Here is a 15,737-nt window from a genome sequence, read left to right as displayed (position 1 = left end):
TTTTTTTTGGTCTTTTTTCAACATAATCTTGTTTTTGCTGGAGTTCCTTGAACGCAAGTTTCATTTCATATACTCTGAAGTTATATCTGGGTGCAGACCCTCTAAAAAGGGCGTGCAAAAGATATTACTAATGCCCTCAAGAGTTCCGTATAGACATGATTGATTCCATTAATGTTAATTCAACCACATGAATATGCACACAGATTACACATACATTTTTTATACCCAATACTCAGCATAAAAAGAGTTTTGGCAATCCTATGGAGCTCCAGCTGTTGGCGGTGGAATATCACTAACAGGAGGTATACAATCTACTTTGTAACGCATGCTCTGCAAAACAGGGAGTACATAAATTAGGTTTCAAGAATCACATTTATGCAAGAGGTATATGCTTATATAGCATGTACTTGTGAAATTCCTATTTATGTAGCCTGCCTTTGAGATCTAGAATAAAGCTCATTATCAACTCTTCAACACCATTCTAAAACAAAAACATGTGGTGTATTTTTAAAATTATAATTATAAACCTGACTTAGTCGCAGTCTCAGCCCAAGGTGACGAGATCCGGTTAAACCTGGATCAACTGGAAATCAAAGATGATATCATCTGATGTCATAAATACTTGAAAAAAAAGCTTATCAAGGGATAGCGTGGGGAAGAGGCCAGGGTGGGTGTAATATAAATCAGATTTTGCTTGGGGGATATGGCTGCACACTCCTTGTATCAGCCAATATGTATCAGATTTCAGGGTGTCTAATATGTATCATGCCCCACCTTTCTACAACACAGGAGAAATCCCCCATCCTTGCAATGAAAAGAAGGGTGTATAAAGAGAGGAAGGGGAGGGGGGCCACCGCCCCTCTCCTCTGTGTTATGTTGTGTAGGTTAATTAACACCCTACACTCTGTGTTAAGTTGCAGGTCTATGATATATTGACTGTTGTGCCATTAAGGATAGTTTGGGGATTTCACACTTATAATCCGATTGCCCTAATTTTTCCTTTATATTTGGGGGCGTTGTTGTTAGGGTTTGATCATCACCGAGAAGGAGCTGGAGTTGCAGCCCGAGAGATGTTAGAGAAAAACACCTGTAAGTGTGTGCGATTTCTCTTGTAAATTATTTCATCTTTATAGTGGATTACAGTAGCGACGGAAGACAGGACGTAGTCTCACCTTGAAGCAAACCTGTATAAATCTTGTTGCATTTTCGTGTTTGTTTTTCCTTTCTTCCGTGATTATTATTATTGTTTTCGTTAGTTTGACATTAGGGCATCTAATTCCTAACACTTGGGCATCCGAAGGCTCCTTTGTCGGCGGTGCCAACAGAGAGGGGACAGTGGCAGTCAACCCCCACCCTTCTTTCTGTATACCACAAGGAAATGACCCAGTTGACTAGGCCAGGTCAGCTGGTTAATTTCCCAAAAAAAAAAAAAAAAACAGCCTGATCAGCTGGGTTTTGACCCATTTCCAAGTTTCTAAAGCATTTGACCCGGTAGAGAGAGACTGGATCCGATTGACCCCAGATCAACCAGCAACAAAAGTCCAACTTACACTACTGAGAGAGAGAGAGAGAGAGAGAGAGAGAGGTTTCAGTCATACAGCAATGAGAACTGTTGACAAAAGCATTAAGGAAAGAAAAATTATCTAATTAAATTATTAACATACCTTTCTGAAGAATGTTGAATAGGTATTGTCCCAAATGAGCTTGTAGCATCCCGTCATACAAGCACAGAAGTTTCCCTGCTAAGAGCCAATAGATCACAAAGTTACTTATGACGACTCTTCAATAACTCTCCCATTATAAACGAGATGGTCCAATAGCTGAACCATCATGAAATCTTCAACTCTACCTGGCTGGATTCATATCGCCGGTAGGGTAGAATCAGCTGCAGATTAAAATTAACAAGATGAACTTAATGTTATATCTATTATATGAAATCACAAATTAGAAAAAAAAAACTAGCTCGACTGAAATGCAAAATCAATAGGAACTTGGCTCCCGTATTGCAAATTTTGGTCAAATACTCTTATCTAATGACTTACAGTAATTTCACCAGAAGGATCCATATACTCCATCCGGAAACCAATATCCTATCCATAACAGATGGCTTTTATCAGCAAAATATGACCTGTATATCTTACACACACATACAGTAGTCTGAGATAAAGCAATGCACAAAGTACACATACTTATCAATCTTTTTACAGATGAGGTCCTCATCAAACTTTCCACAAAGAATTTTTCACTGTAATTAATTAGTCAAATATATGCACTTCCAGTTGCCTGAGATAGAGGAATGCAAAAAATCATGCAAGCTTAACAATCTTTACACAGATGAGGTGCTAATTGAACTTTCCACAATTTTTTTATGGTCATCAATTAGTCTAATGCCTGATATTCAGATTACACGTACCAATTAGCTATTTAAAATTGACCAAGACACAGAGAAAGAAACTTTTTGTCATTCACACATGAAGATTTCATAACTCAACCAGTTGCTTAGAATGCATGTTTTCTGAAAAGAAAACAAAAAAGACCCAATTTGGATTAGTCACATTTAAAGTTCTTCAATTCTCCAAATTGAAAGACAACATGAAGACGGAGATTAACTTACAAATAATGGATTAACAAAGTACAGTAGTACTAAATTCATGGTTCAAGCTCTATATCGTATATTAACAACTGACTGCAACCTTAAGAGACATAGCTTTGGTCATCAATATAAAAAGCTATTGAATGTCGGTATTAAGAAGACATGTCAGAACACATGGTAGAAAGGTACAAGAAAACTACCAAAGTCATTTTCCCTTGTACTAAAGAGAAATCCCAAGCAATATATGAATTCACAGATTCCACTGTCAAAAACACCTGAAAAACAAGGGGATTCAGAGAATGTCTCAAAGAATCAAGAAAGAAAGTCTTCTAGTAGTGAAAAATTCAAAAATGAGGCTAAAGAATATAGAAACAAGAAAACTTGGTTACTGAGAATCAGACACAGTTTTTCACTTTACTCTACCACTTTGAGCCTAAGTGTCAACAGAAATTTCCAAAAATTTGCTAGAACACATACCTCAAAAGTATTCCCAGCAGGAATTACTGCTTCTTTGTAATCATCCTTTTTACTGTAAAAGAAAAAATAGCAATAAGGAAAAAAGAATACAAAAAACAAAACAAAAACTGAAGTATGACACTCATCTCTTTGAAAATAAAACCATTGTCTATGGTCTCAGACAACTCACAGATATTGGAGGAAATTTCAAGAAAATGTTAGTTTTAAACCAGTACATAGGAGACTTGCCTCAATTCTGCAGCACCAGCATCTTCAGCTGAAATAAAGAAGGGTGAGTTTGCAAACACCTCACTGTAGAACACAAATTAGCTTATCAGCCATGTGTTGCTCAAACAGCAATCAGTAGTAGATTATAATGTGTCAGAGAGTATCCTTTCATTATTGTACCAGTAGCATGTGATTCCAGCCATGACGGTTACAGTTACCATACATGAAACAATTAATCGAACAAAAATTGGCACATGCTAAATGAGTTTTCACAGATTAGGTGAATTTTATTGTTTGAGAAATAATTCAAACGACTAAAATGTAAAGTTAATGGCTAGAGTTTTAAGAATGAGTTGGCTCGTAAAGTTCACTAACCAACCCTGCACGACAAAATGATAAAAGACAGTTTCAGTTCCACTGACCAATTGAACATCTTCTGTTTGGAAAGTGATCTTTTTGTTTAATATCAGAGATCACTGAAAAGAGCAGGAAAAGATTGGATTTAAAATGATCATTGCAGAACAAAACAAGTTTTTTTTCTTGAATAAAACAAAAAGAGTTAAAAGCAGCATACAAAAATAAATGTATCAGGCATTGAGCTTAAGAAAGAAGAGATAAAAGTGTATGCAGATAGAAGCAGATGAAATAAACATAACCAATACCCTATGAATTTGAGAAATCTTTCGAACTCAGCTGTATACACATCGACTGCTCTTTCCAGAACGGGTAAAGTTTGCTTCTCCCTGCTCAATAAAAACATGTTAACAAGTAAGGTCTGAGCCCATGACCAAGAAGCTGAGGCCCAAGACAAAATGTAAAACTGCACAATGCAAAACCATATGACAATGCATTGAACTAATCAATCAAGATATCTCACAGCTTTTTTCTCTCAAAACGCCCCCAAGAAAGATGAAAAAGGAGCCGAATTGAAAGGACCATGCTTGTAAGGCTATATAATGATGGGCCATAGCGTTGTCGCTGTTCTTCCATGGGCCTAAAGTAAGATAACATCATCATGACAAGTTACAACATGTTAGATACAAAAGTACAGCTAGTGATAACTCACACATACCCTTGGTCATCATTTATTTGTTTTATGAAGTCCAGTAAAACCTGAAATAAGGATGGAAAGTCATGAGTATAATTAACTGGAAAGAACGATATTTCAAAGAGAACTTGTATATAAAAAAGTAGCATAACAAAGTATAACAAAGTGACGCTTATCCAAGTTTTGATGACATTTGAGCCAAATTCCTTAATACACCTATAGATACTGGCTCTAGCTGGTGCTCGCAGTAACTTAAAATAACGTTTTGGGAATAAAAAATTGTTGGTTATCCAAATCAGAGGTTTTTCTCCTAAAACTTAAGCAACAAACAACTATTAAAGGAAATTTATTAAAACAAATCATTAGATTCAAACACTCAATGCCATTTATCGTATCTCTCATCCACCTTAAAAAAAAGCAGCAGTCTCTAAATTTGATAATAAACAACAATTTAAAAAAACTCTTTTAAACTGGACTGAAATTCCTACCACCTTGCCTTGTATTCCTCTAAGCACACACATACATATATGAGAAACATTAATGCCTGTTTATCAGTCAAACCACCCAAAAGAATCCCACTATCAATTGGGGAGGCCTAAAATGTCGCAAATTGAATCAATCTTCTCCATTCATTGAGATTTTAAATATCAACATAAAATTGGACATTTTACCAGAAAAAATTGGGTAATAAGATGAAAGGATGGTCAAATTGATGAAATTGTTCAATCAAGGCATTTTAACTACAGGCGATTCCTAATAGGTCTCAACGTTATCCAACACTTTAATTAAATGAGACAACAAAAACTGTTTGGCTCCTTACTAGAGCCCTCCATCAAGGAGAAGCACGCAAATTGTATACAAGCCACTAAAGGTGTGAACTCATAAAAACAACAAAATCCCATTCTCTCCAAACTTGATCTTTTCCTATGCACTGATAGTTGGATCTATCCCAATGATGCTGCTCAAGTTTTGGGTAAAGATCATATCAGATCATTGGTCTATCCTTCTTGACTCCAAATCAAGCAATTGGGGTCATAAGCCTTTCAGATTTGAAAATTGTTGGCTCGAAGATAAATCATGTAATAGTCTCATGGAGTCATGGTGAAAAGAAATGAAGATTGGGGCCCAACTGGAGGAGTGGTTGCAAAGAAGGTTTTGTGAAAATGAAGTTAAAGCAGTGGGCAAAGCTAAATCAAGCCTCCCTCCTTCCCAAAATGGAAGCATTGCAGTTGCAAATTGACACCCTTGACCACTTGGAGGAAGGTAGAACTCTTTCATTTTCCAAATATTGTGAGCGTATTGCTGTTTCAAATTCTTTGAAAAATCTCATTAATCTTGATCGAATGAAATGGAAGCAACGAGCCCGGTTTTGTTGGCTAAAAAAGGACACACGTTTCTTCCAATCAGTAGCTTCAGCTCGAAGGCGGTCAAACAGATTAACTCTATCCAAATTAATGAGAGTTAACTTCTAATAGACAGTCTATTACAAATGAAATTTTGAGTTTCTTTTCAGCTTTACACACTAACGAATATCATAACTGTCCCTTTCTTCACTCTTCCTTTGAAAAGATTCAATCTTGCTCAAATAGAATGGTTGGAAAGACCTTTTTTCTCGTAAAGAACTCGATGCAGTGATGCAAATGCCTTAGGATAAGGCTCCGAGGCCAGATGGGTTTAATGGAGAATTTTTCAGAGCGTCATGATGCTTTATGGTGGAAGATATTATTCAAATGATGATGATTTTCATACTCATGGCATCACTCATAGAAATCTGGGTTCCACTTTTATTGCCTTATTACCAAAGAAGAATTCTATGGAAAGGTTTCTGACCTAATACCTATCAGTTTAATTTCGGAAGTTTACAAGATGATTTTCTGTGTCCTTGCAGCCAAGCTTAGAGCTGTTGTGCCCCAAATAATCTGCAAGGAGCAAAGTTCTTTTATATAAAAGGGAGTTATCTTTTATGCGGCAATGAGTGCCCATGAAGCTATTGATTGTTTTAGAAAGGATTCCAAGCCTAGAACAATGCTAAAAATTGATTTTGGAAAGAAATTGATAGAGTTGGTTGGGGATATCTTGATTGGGTATTATATCAAATTGGTTTTGGAGCAAAATGGCGAAATTGGATGTGAAGTTGCTTATCTGCAACAACCTTCTCAATCCTCATAAATGGTTCCACATGCGGTTTCTTTAAAAGCTCAAGAGGCATATGCCAGGGTAATCCTCTATCTCCATCTCTCTTTGATTGGATCTCCCCTATTTTTTATGATGATCAGCTTGGATACACCTATTATCTAATTTGCAGACGATATAGTTATTTGGAGAACTTTCAATCATATTCTTCGTATTAAAGCTTTACTTCATATTTATGAGATTATGTCTGGTCAGAAAATTAATTGGCAGAAATCTACTCTATTTATATTCAATATGGAAGACCATGAATTAAATTTTCTGGCCTCTTGGTTGGATTGTAGTCCTGCTTCTCTGCCCAGCACATATCTTGATTTGCCTCTATTTCATAGAAGAATTGATAAAGGTTTATAGGAACCAGTTATTGAAAAACTTCAATCCCATATATCATCATGGAAAGGAAGACTTTTCTCTAAGGCAGGTAGACTGGTTTTACTTAAATCTTGTTTAGGTATTCCAAATTATCTTCTCCCATTCATGCATTGTCCCATTAGTGTTGCAAAAAAAAAATTGAACAGAAGATGAGGAATTTTCTTTGGAAAGGTGTTTCTAACCATTTCAAACACCATTTTGTTAGCTGGAATGATGTTTGCAAAGCGAAAAACTGTTGGGGGATTGGTATTTGAAAGATTACTAGTATGAATAAGGCTCTTCTTACTGAGTGGTGTTGGCGAATGAATACTTGCTCTGGGCTTCCTTGGATTCCTTTAGTGAAGCTCAAATTGGGTGTTACTGATTCTCCATGTATTTTTGGAAAGTGCATTCCTAGAATAATTTATTACTTATCTTCCCTATGGAAATATATTCACAAAAACTTCCTCTTGCTCACATCCAAAACCCGGATTCATGCTGGTGCTGATCATTCTATCTGGACTGATTTGTTGCTAGGGGACTCTTCTTTTGATAGTAAACATCCTTGGTAGTTCAGATTAGCTCAGCAAAAGAATGATTCGATCTCAGATATTTGTTTTGCTGGATCTTTGATAATGTTGATTGAAGGGGGATTTTATTTATTTTTGCAATGGTGCTGAGTTATATTAAAAGGCTCGAAAGAGCAAGATTACAAGGGGAGGTGAATCGTCATTGAAGGGGATATTTTAACATGACTTAAATGATCTGGAAGCTCTAGAAATCAGTAGTCTTATTCAACAACTGGGGACGACTTACTTCAAGATTACACAACTGGATTCACTTAGTTGGAGCCCTGATGCTGATGGTATTACTGTTTCATCTTGTTAAAATCTGATTGAATTGTCTCCCTCATTAGCACGTCCAGCTGCTGCTGTCTGGTCTCTTCTGGTCCTCCAAAATCAAAATTTTCTTATGGAGAGCCATGCATGGAAGAATGCTTACCCATGACAATCTGGTTCACCGAGATCATAATATTCCTAATCTGATTGTCCCTCTATGCTGCTGAAGAATCCAGTAATCATCTGCTCATTCATTGCCACTATTCTTGGAGACTTTGGAATTTCATTTTTCAGCTGTTCGAGATTCACAAGTGTTCCAGCCTCAATTACTGATTTCATATCCTTTAGTTTCGATTTTTATCTCCCAACTCTTGGGAAGATAAAGATGAAAGTTTGTTTCGTCTATATTCCTTGGATCATTTGGAATGATCATAACAATAGGATTTTCCAATAGAGATCTTCTCCTTGGAATCATCTTGGGAAGAATGCTCTTTCTCAAATTATTATCTGGCTGAAATCTCTAGATTTCTTCAAGGATATTTCTGGTGATTCTTTGAGAACTTCGTGGGCTCATGTTGCGGAACTTTATAGCTCTAGTCCACCAAAAATGGCTGAATGGAAGCCTCCTGAATTTGGTATTATCAAGCTCAATTTTGATGGTTCTTCTTGATGTTGGACGATTAATCAGAAGCTAAAGTCCCTAATAGAGTTGATTGAATGGACTGGAAAGAGAGAAAAAAGAAGAATTTAGAAAAAGAAGTGAGAGGAAGAACTGAGAAGAAGAAGAAGAAGAAAAAGAAGAATTGAGAAGGGGAAGAAGGAGAACAGGAAAGGAGAAAAGAGAGAACAGTAGAGAGAAATTTTATTCATTCATCTTAAAAAACTGATTCCACCATTCTGTTACAATCCATTTAATAACCAAGTTTTAAATTTAAAATTCAAAATCAGATAAAATCCATAACTGAATAAATCTGTAACAGATTCGTGAAATCAGGAAAAATAAAATAAAATAAATTATAAAAATGAATAATCTCAATGGATCCCATTGGAGCTTGATGGTCATACAAGTAGCCCCATCACTTCTGTTGGAAATCCAGGTCCTTCAGGTATTGGAGGAATATCAGATATTCATCCATTCAGATTCTAGCATCCTATGCAGGTCCTATTGGTGATTCAGATTCAACAACAGCTAAATTGCTGGGTTTTCGTATCTTCCGGAGTTGTTTTCAAGGGCCTCTCCACATTAAAGGGGATTCTAAAAGCTTCAGCTGGTGTTTGGGGAAAAAATCTCCCTCTTGGTGTCATTTTTTGTAATTGGCATCATGTTCCTAGATCAGTTAATAATTTAGCTGATTCTTTTGCTAAAGAGAGGATTTTCCTTCAATCTCTCATTGTAAGGGATTCCCACATTTGACTTTTCTTGTTTTTGCCTTTTGGCTCTTAATACATTCGCCTTTCCACACAGACAAAAAAAAAAAAAAAAAAAAAAGACGTGAACACAATATAATCAGATACCACCACTAAAATATCATTTAAAACCTGAAATTTCAGTACGACAATATACCATTTGAGCTAGGTTCTGCAGCGCAGGTTGCACCATGAGCAAAATGATGGTGCCAATATAAGTAGTAAAATCTGTCCTAACCACAAGTTCATTTACAATCTTCTCCTCAAAGTTGGCAATGATATTTATTTTGGTACAGGAATAAAACTCAAATAGAAGACCAACCAATGCATAGAGAAAGAAAATTTTGGCAACTGCACCCACAACATTTTTACATCCCTTTTGACATGACTCCACCTTAAATGTTTTGACTACACAATTCTTTATGTACCAAATCTCCTCATAAGCATATAACAACAATGCAACAAAAAACTAATTACACGTGCTGAATCTCCGGCTATAAATAGAAAAAACCCATAACATAGCTGATAGAAATTAAACTGCATGACAAAATCAACGCGTTAACTTTAGAGGAATCTACTAGTCAAACCTGTATATAAGAGAGAGGAGAGCGACAGAAAATGCAAAGATCTCTCACAACCAACAGTTTCAGGTTTCCTTTTGAGCCGGCACCAAAGGTTAACATAAGGGTGCTGAATCTGAGGTTCAACCTAATCAAATTTGGGAATTTCCTATCCCTAATACAAGTCACTATAAACAACAGATTGGAAATATGAATTTCTTGAGATCATCAAAATCGATATCAGAATGGCTACATATTGCACTTTTAGACATGTTAACCAGCCCGAAATTATGTAGACAATATTCTAAAACATCTACATTCCTTTTTCCAGATCAAACCAAAAGATCTATTTTTCAGCACCATCCATATAAGGTGTCAAATAACAGCTGCAAGTACCAAATGCTTTTAGTTGATATTTTGCCAATTTTTATCAAAAAATGTTCTTTATTTCATACAAATTGGAACAGCTGAGTGGGACTTTCTTTTCTTTTGACTGGTGGATGGATGAGACTTGGGAACATGGAATGTCCATATAAAGAGAAGTTCAGTAGCGGAAATTGTGTTATCTAATGTTAGATTGTATATATCAATCTAACAAGTCATGTTGTCCACTCAGTAGCCGATCAATCCAAAACTAATAATCACTGATATAACCGTGTATGTGCTCTACAAGTGGAGATGTACTCAATACATACTCAACACCAAACTGTATAATTTTTTAATAGACTTGAAAGCAAAGGGATGTTTCCTTAGATGAGGGGAGAAAGTACATTTGTTAGCTCCATTCAACTTGCCAGCACCCCCCCTGTGGATGCTGCTTTAAAATATGTTTACATTCTTAAAAGGACAAAAAAAAAAAAAAAAAGATACAAGTAATGAAAGTGAAATTAATGTCTATCTCCCAAATCAGTAAGGTCCCTCCCAGGAAAGACTGTCGGAGAGTTGATCACGGGATATTTTTCTATATTATGAATAGATTAGTTGTTTGTACTGGAAAATACAAAAAGAACAGATGCAAACATATGATTAGGAGCTTAAAAATTAAAGACATACCTGAGGAACTCCAACCAAGTACTTCACCAGTGTCTTATAGACACCAGCTGCAGAGCCAAGCTGAGCCAACTGTCTTCGTCTGGAGACACAACAAACGAGAGCACTAAGTCTTTCAAACTTCTCGCTACCAGTAAAATGCCAAAGGCCAACCTTCTAAGCGTAGGTATCTCACCTTTCCATTTGTTGTCTCCACAGTAAACCATACCTTTCACGAATACTACCTCCAGAGCTCATGAGAGCATCAACCTCAGTTTGCCTACTCCTTTCTGAACGCTCTCTTTGTTGTCTAATGAGTGAACCACGAAAATCTTGGGGCATATAGGACATAACTGCAAATTACAGATCCCCTGATCAATTGCCAAAAGTATCTTAGAAATGGCTCGGTATAACTGATTCACCAATTACCAGAAAATCCAGAGGCAAAAATTCAGAATACGAAACGAGATCCTCGAGCAGCTTAAGGGTTGGAAAACCTAATTGCCTGCTGCTATTAACAGTCTTAAGCATGCTCCTAGATTCAACCAAATTCTTTAGTGGAATTAATTAAAATATGTCAGACAGTTTATCAAAAAATCAAGGGCAAACAGGTTAGAAGAACAAAGATGTAGAAGTTTTTATGAGTCTTGAACTATTTATAAGTCAGGGTAATAGGATAGAAATCCCATACCTGTTTGGCTCCCTCAGGAAGAATAAGAAGCACCTTAAGCAATTTACACAAGGGAGAAAAGAAGCATCAACATCCACTTTCCTCAATAAGGAGCCCTACTTTGGAACAAATTCTGGTTAAAAGATTTAAAAGCTTAGAGTCTGCATTTATTTGGCTTATTTTGGGATTTTTATGTATATTATAGTTGGACTTACTTGCCGGTAGTGTCATGTTTTGTAGGAATTTGTTTGGGCCTCTTTTAGGCTAACTACAGCACATCAGGTTTGCCTTCCGACCTTAGGTGTAAGTTATTATCATGTTTCCTCTTGGTAGTTGATTTTAAGGGTCAGTGACTTATAAGCCTCGTGAATCTCATATAAGATCACTTTTATGAAGAATAACTTCTTTTCACCGTGCTATAAAGTTGAGCATTTATGAATAAGTATTACAAAAGATTTTTCTAAAGCCTCATAAGCAACATGCTTCTAGAAGTAATGTCCAAATCAAGTGGACTCCCCACCTACAACCTTCCTTTTCTCCCTTGTCTACCAAGTCTTGCCTCCAAAATCAAGGTCACCAAAAGACAATCCACAAAGGAGTTAGTCATACTTTTGCTTAGCACTTTTTTTTTATGTTTTCAGATGTAACTAGAAAGTGATTCTGCTAAGAAGGGGTTCCTAAGTGAGAAAAAGTATATACAAGGAGAATACAATACAATCACAAATTCAAAACAAAATAGAGGGAAAAAAGGAAGATGCAACAAGAATCCAAGGCTTTCTCTAGGTGGTTCTCACATTAAAAAGGTTGCAGGGAAAACCCGCTTTAGCAAGGGAATCAGCTAATCTAATAGCACTTCTCAAAGCATTGGTCCAAGTAATGCTCGAATAGCTACAAATGTCAACTAGAAATTATTTGAGTGTGGCACTTAAGGGAGTTTTATTATGAGGTTTTGATGCCACTTGGACAACTATGAGAAAGTTAGCATGGCAGAAAGTCTAGGTGAAGGAATCAAATTAATTAAACCAATGAACCAAGCTCTCCTAGCACATGGCTCTAGCAAAATGGGACTGAAAGTTGACCTTGTGGAGAATTTTCATTGCCTCAAAATATAGAGGCTTTAACAACACATGCCCCACCCTGATCTCACCTCTTCCCATGCATCAAGCATTTAGGAAGTACCGTGAAAGCTTAAGCTTTTGTGTTCTCTTGGAATTAGGTTTCATGAGCTTTGAGGACTAAAATTAGACTCTGGAGGGACATGTGGGTGCAAAATAATCGCTTGGGAGGTCCTTCCCACTACTGACATGTTGCAATCCCCTTGGAAAATAATCCCCTAGAGGTCAAAAACCATTATTTTGGCCAAGTTAGATAAGCCATCCTTTTTTTCCCCGAATGGCATGAGAATCTCATTAGAGGGAAAAAACAAATGCCATGCCTAAAACATGATGTGCATCCAAAGATACGACATCAGAAAAGAAACCAGAAAGAAACACTACAATCTGAGCAAACTAACTAAGAACAAAAGGATAAATGAGCGGGTTGTATCAGTGGTGACAATGTTGGCAAGATGAACCCCTCCCTCAGCTAAAGCTTCAACGGCCATGTTAGTCGAGCAAGGAATGTGATGCCAAATTTGTTAAGTTGGGTCCAAGGCCCATCCCAAAATGACTAGCCAACTTAGGAAACCTCTTTCCCAGCTAATAAACTCAAGATCTTTGTACTCAGTAATCCATGTGAGATTATTCCTTAACACTCTCCCTCACATGTAGGCCCTCTTTTGTGGCTCTACAAGTGGATAGTTTAGGTGTAGGCCCTCTTTTGTGACTCTACAAGTGAATAGTTTAGGTGTAGGCCCTCGTTTGTGGCTCTACAAGTGGATAATTTAGGTGTAGGCCCTTTTTTGTGGCTCTACGAGTGGATAGTTTAGGTGTAGGCCCTCTTTTGGGGCTCTAAAAGTGGATAGTTTAGGTGTAGGCCCACATATGAGTACCTGCTCTGATACCATTTGAAGTTGGGTCCAAGGCCCATCCCAAAATAACTAGCCAATGGATAGGACAGTAAGAGATACATGTAAATAATTGCTCAAAATATTAAAGCTTTAATTACTCAACATATTAAAGCTTTAATTACTCAACAAAAGATTTATTTTGAAATAAACTGGTATAAAATATTCGTTTAGTACAGGATTTGATCTCCTGCACCTGCAAAACCTAAAAATCGCCTATAAAACACAAATATACAGTAACTCCCTTAACAATTACAGCAGGAAATAAGAAGCATAGTCATACACTTCAGTAAATCAAGCTTTTGAAATTTGAAAAAAACAAATTTAACTTAAGAAAAAATATAGAAAACTAATGACAATGAGCTATAAACAGTTTACATTGATTTTAAAATTGTTAACTTAAAGAAAAAACCTGAATAAGAGATGAAATTTACTTAAAAACAAACCTGTACTAAAAATATTATCAGCATTCTTGGCCTGGAAGGACTCCAACGTCTTCAATGTGCTTAATAGTTTCACTTGCAGTTCCCCTAGCACATTGGTAATTTCAATGTCTTCAGGTGTTGATTGTTCCTGAAGCTGCATGAACACATTAACTTGGTCAGGTGATAAAAAAAATGTGCAATATGAACTTTTTTTTGTGTTAAGTATGAAAATGTGAGAGACAATTCACAACTGAAAAAAAAAAATACGAATTGATTTTCAAGAGCAAACATCTAGTTACAAAATCCTCACTATAATTGGAGCACTTTAAAAAATGCAAGATCACCAAGCATGGCATGTCCATTAATGACTTTAAAAGATTTGGTAAGATAATACCATACCGATCTTGGCCAATGAGATCTCTCAAGTAGATATAATATCTCTTCAATGTGTTCCCTGTTCTTCCATAGATTCTCATCCATTTTGTGGGGAGGAGGAGACTCTACTTCAAGCAACAACATTTCTTCGCCTACAAAAAGAAAAGTAAGTTTGAAATGACTACATAGTAAAGATTATACCCTATTACAGCCCAGGTCTGGTCTTTAACCAGATAACTTAAAGACCAACAACCAAGGAGGTGAAAATATGGCTTTCGTGCATTTTAATGTGCTTTATCAATGGCCCTTTCATATCATGTACTTCTTCTTTATTCATTTCTCGCTAGTAAACAAAAGCAATAATTTCGCAAAAATAAATAAATAAATAAATTTTTATTTTAAAAGAGTACAAGGTTCAATGTAGAAATTTCAGTTAAAACTTTAGGGTTCTCCACCTCTTAAACATTCTAGACAAACAGATAAACTCAAATTATCTTTGACCATTCCTGGCCAGTATAACAGGTCGTAAATGACTACCAGTGAGATTAACTAGTTTGACGGCAAAAGAATAGCTTTGGGATCTATTAGTGTTCCACAAAAACTAACTCCTTGATGGAGCAAACAGTACTAAAAATTATCACGTAAGGAGATACAGACGACTTAGAGGAGCATCTAATCACCATTACTAACTGACCATATAGGTATACATCTCTTTAAAGAAATAGAATAACTACCCATAATGTTGAATGACATCCTCAACGAGCAAAATAATAAAAGCCCGATCAAACCCACAAATTTTCACCATCTTAAAACACAAGGTCCACAAATAAAAAGCCTGAGTCAAATTTACACCGAATCAACCACAAAACAACAAAAATAAAACAAATCAGTTAGCAGGATAACAGGAAATAAAGGAAACGAAACACTACCAGAGGTAGCCGATAATTGTCTAAGTAGATCCTCCGACATGCCCCGAAGCTCAGACGACAGCCTGGAGACATCATCAGGCAGAGGAGGAAAAGGATATTTATCATAATATCGTGCCAAATATTCCCTCGTTATTGGGACCAAACCCTCCGTTGAAGCCATAATCGAGCAGACGAAAGATCTTCCTCAAATTTGAAATTATCACTCCTAATCGGAAGTTTTGTCGAAGAATGTGTAGCGATATGTGAGAGGAAACGGGTAGGAGGAAAGGGAATGAGCTGGTTTCGTAAACGGCAGATCGACGGAAGGTTTTGACAGTTTATACGCATTTGGATGGGAGATGGCGTCTCGGAGGTAAAGTACGGCTCGTCTGAGAGCCAGTTATACGTACGCCGCAGGGGGGAGAGTTGACTATGGGATGCGCGAGACTGCGCGCTGGCGAGTGGGGCCAGAGGTAGTTTTTTGTTTCACCCCTTTTTTATGTCAAAATTACTGTCACCCCCCAGCATGGGTGTTAATTTTATATTTTTTTACTTAGATTAATTTCATTAGGCTAATGTGAAAAGGAGGAGGGCAAGGGTAGGTGGTGGGCCAGGGGTGGCTTCAAACCGAGCCGGCTTACGAGCGGCTCGAG

General features: G+C 36.7%; 1 protein-coding gene across 3 annotated transcripts; it reads right to left on the bottom strand.

The window, feature by feature from the left end:
- Positions 1 to 80: 80 nt before the first annotated feature.
- On the bottom strand, positions 81 to 15,463 carry LOC137940025 (uncharacterized). Of its 3 annotated transcripts, XM_068784928.1 has the most exons (15): positions 15,106 to 15,463; positions 14,201 to 14,328; positions 13,823 to 13,955; positions 10,898 to 11,054; positions 10,726 to 10,804; positions 4,350 to 4,390; positions 4,155 to 4,271; positions 3,940 to 4,020; positions 3,299 to 3,361; positions 3,071 to 3,122; positions 2,794 to 2,868; positions 2,043 to 2,090; positions 1,850 to 1,885; positions 1,665 to 1,739; positions 81 to 330 (listed from the first exon to the last, which is right to left on the bottom strand). In XM_068784928.1, the coding sequence occupies exons 1-15, from the start codon at positions 15,263 to 15,265 to the stop codon at positions 259 to 261; spliced, it is 1,317 nt and encodes a 438-aa protein (XP_068641029.1). In that variant the 5' UTR covers positions 15,266 to 15,463; the 3' UTR covers positions 81 to 258. The 3 variants fall into 3 exon arrangements, with proteins under 3 accessions (XP_068641029.1, XP_068641036.1, XP_068641044.1); XM_068784935.1 differs by lacking the exon at positions 2,794 to 2,868; XM_068784943.1 differs by lacking the exons at positions 81 to 330; positions 1,665 to 1,739; positions 1,850 to 1,885 and having other exon boundaries at positions 2,079 to 2,128.
- Between the last annotated feature and the right edge of the window lie 274 nt (positions 15,464 to 15,737).

The sequence above is a fragment of the Aristolochia californica genome, unplaced genomic scaffold (assembly GCF_029961685.1).
Source record: "Aristolochia californica isolate CCGP_79_NKW_82.1479 unplaced genomic scaffold, dmAriCali1.0.hap1 SCAF_10, whole genome shotgun sequence".
NCBI classification, from domain to species: Eukaryota; Viridiplantae; Streptophyta; class Magnoliopsida; order Piperales; family Aristolochiaceae; genus Aristolochia; species Aristolochia californica.
Note: the sequence above shows the minus strand (reverse complement) of the source record. Positions and strands in the feature narration are given on the sequence as shown.

Bases quoted from the DNA above. Each gene is read 5' to 3' on its own strand.
- LOC137940025 (XM_068784928.1), bottom strand. From the start codon at position 15,265: ATGGCTTCAACGGAGGGTTTGGTCCCAATAACGAGGGAATATTTGGCA. The intron at 13,956-14,200 runs GTATGGTATTAT...GTGTTCATGCAG, and splicing joins GATCTCATTGGCCAAGATCG to CTTCAGGAACAATCAACACC. The intron at 4,391-10,725 runs GTATGTCTTTAA...TCCTTATTTCAG, and splicing joins ACTTGGTTGGAGTTCCTCAG to GTTTTACTGGACTTCATAAA.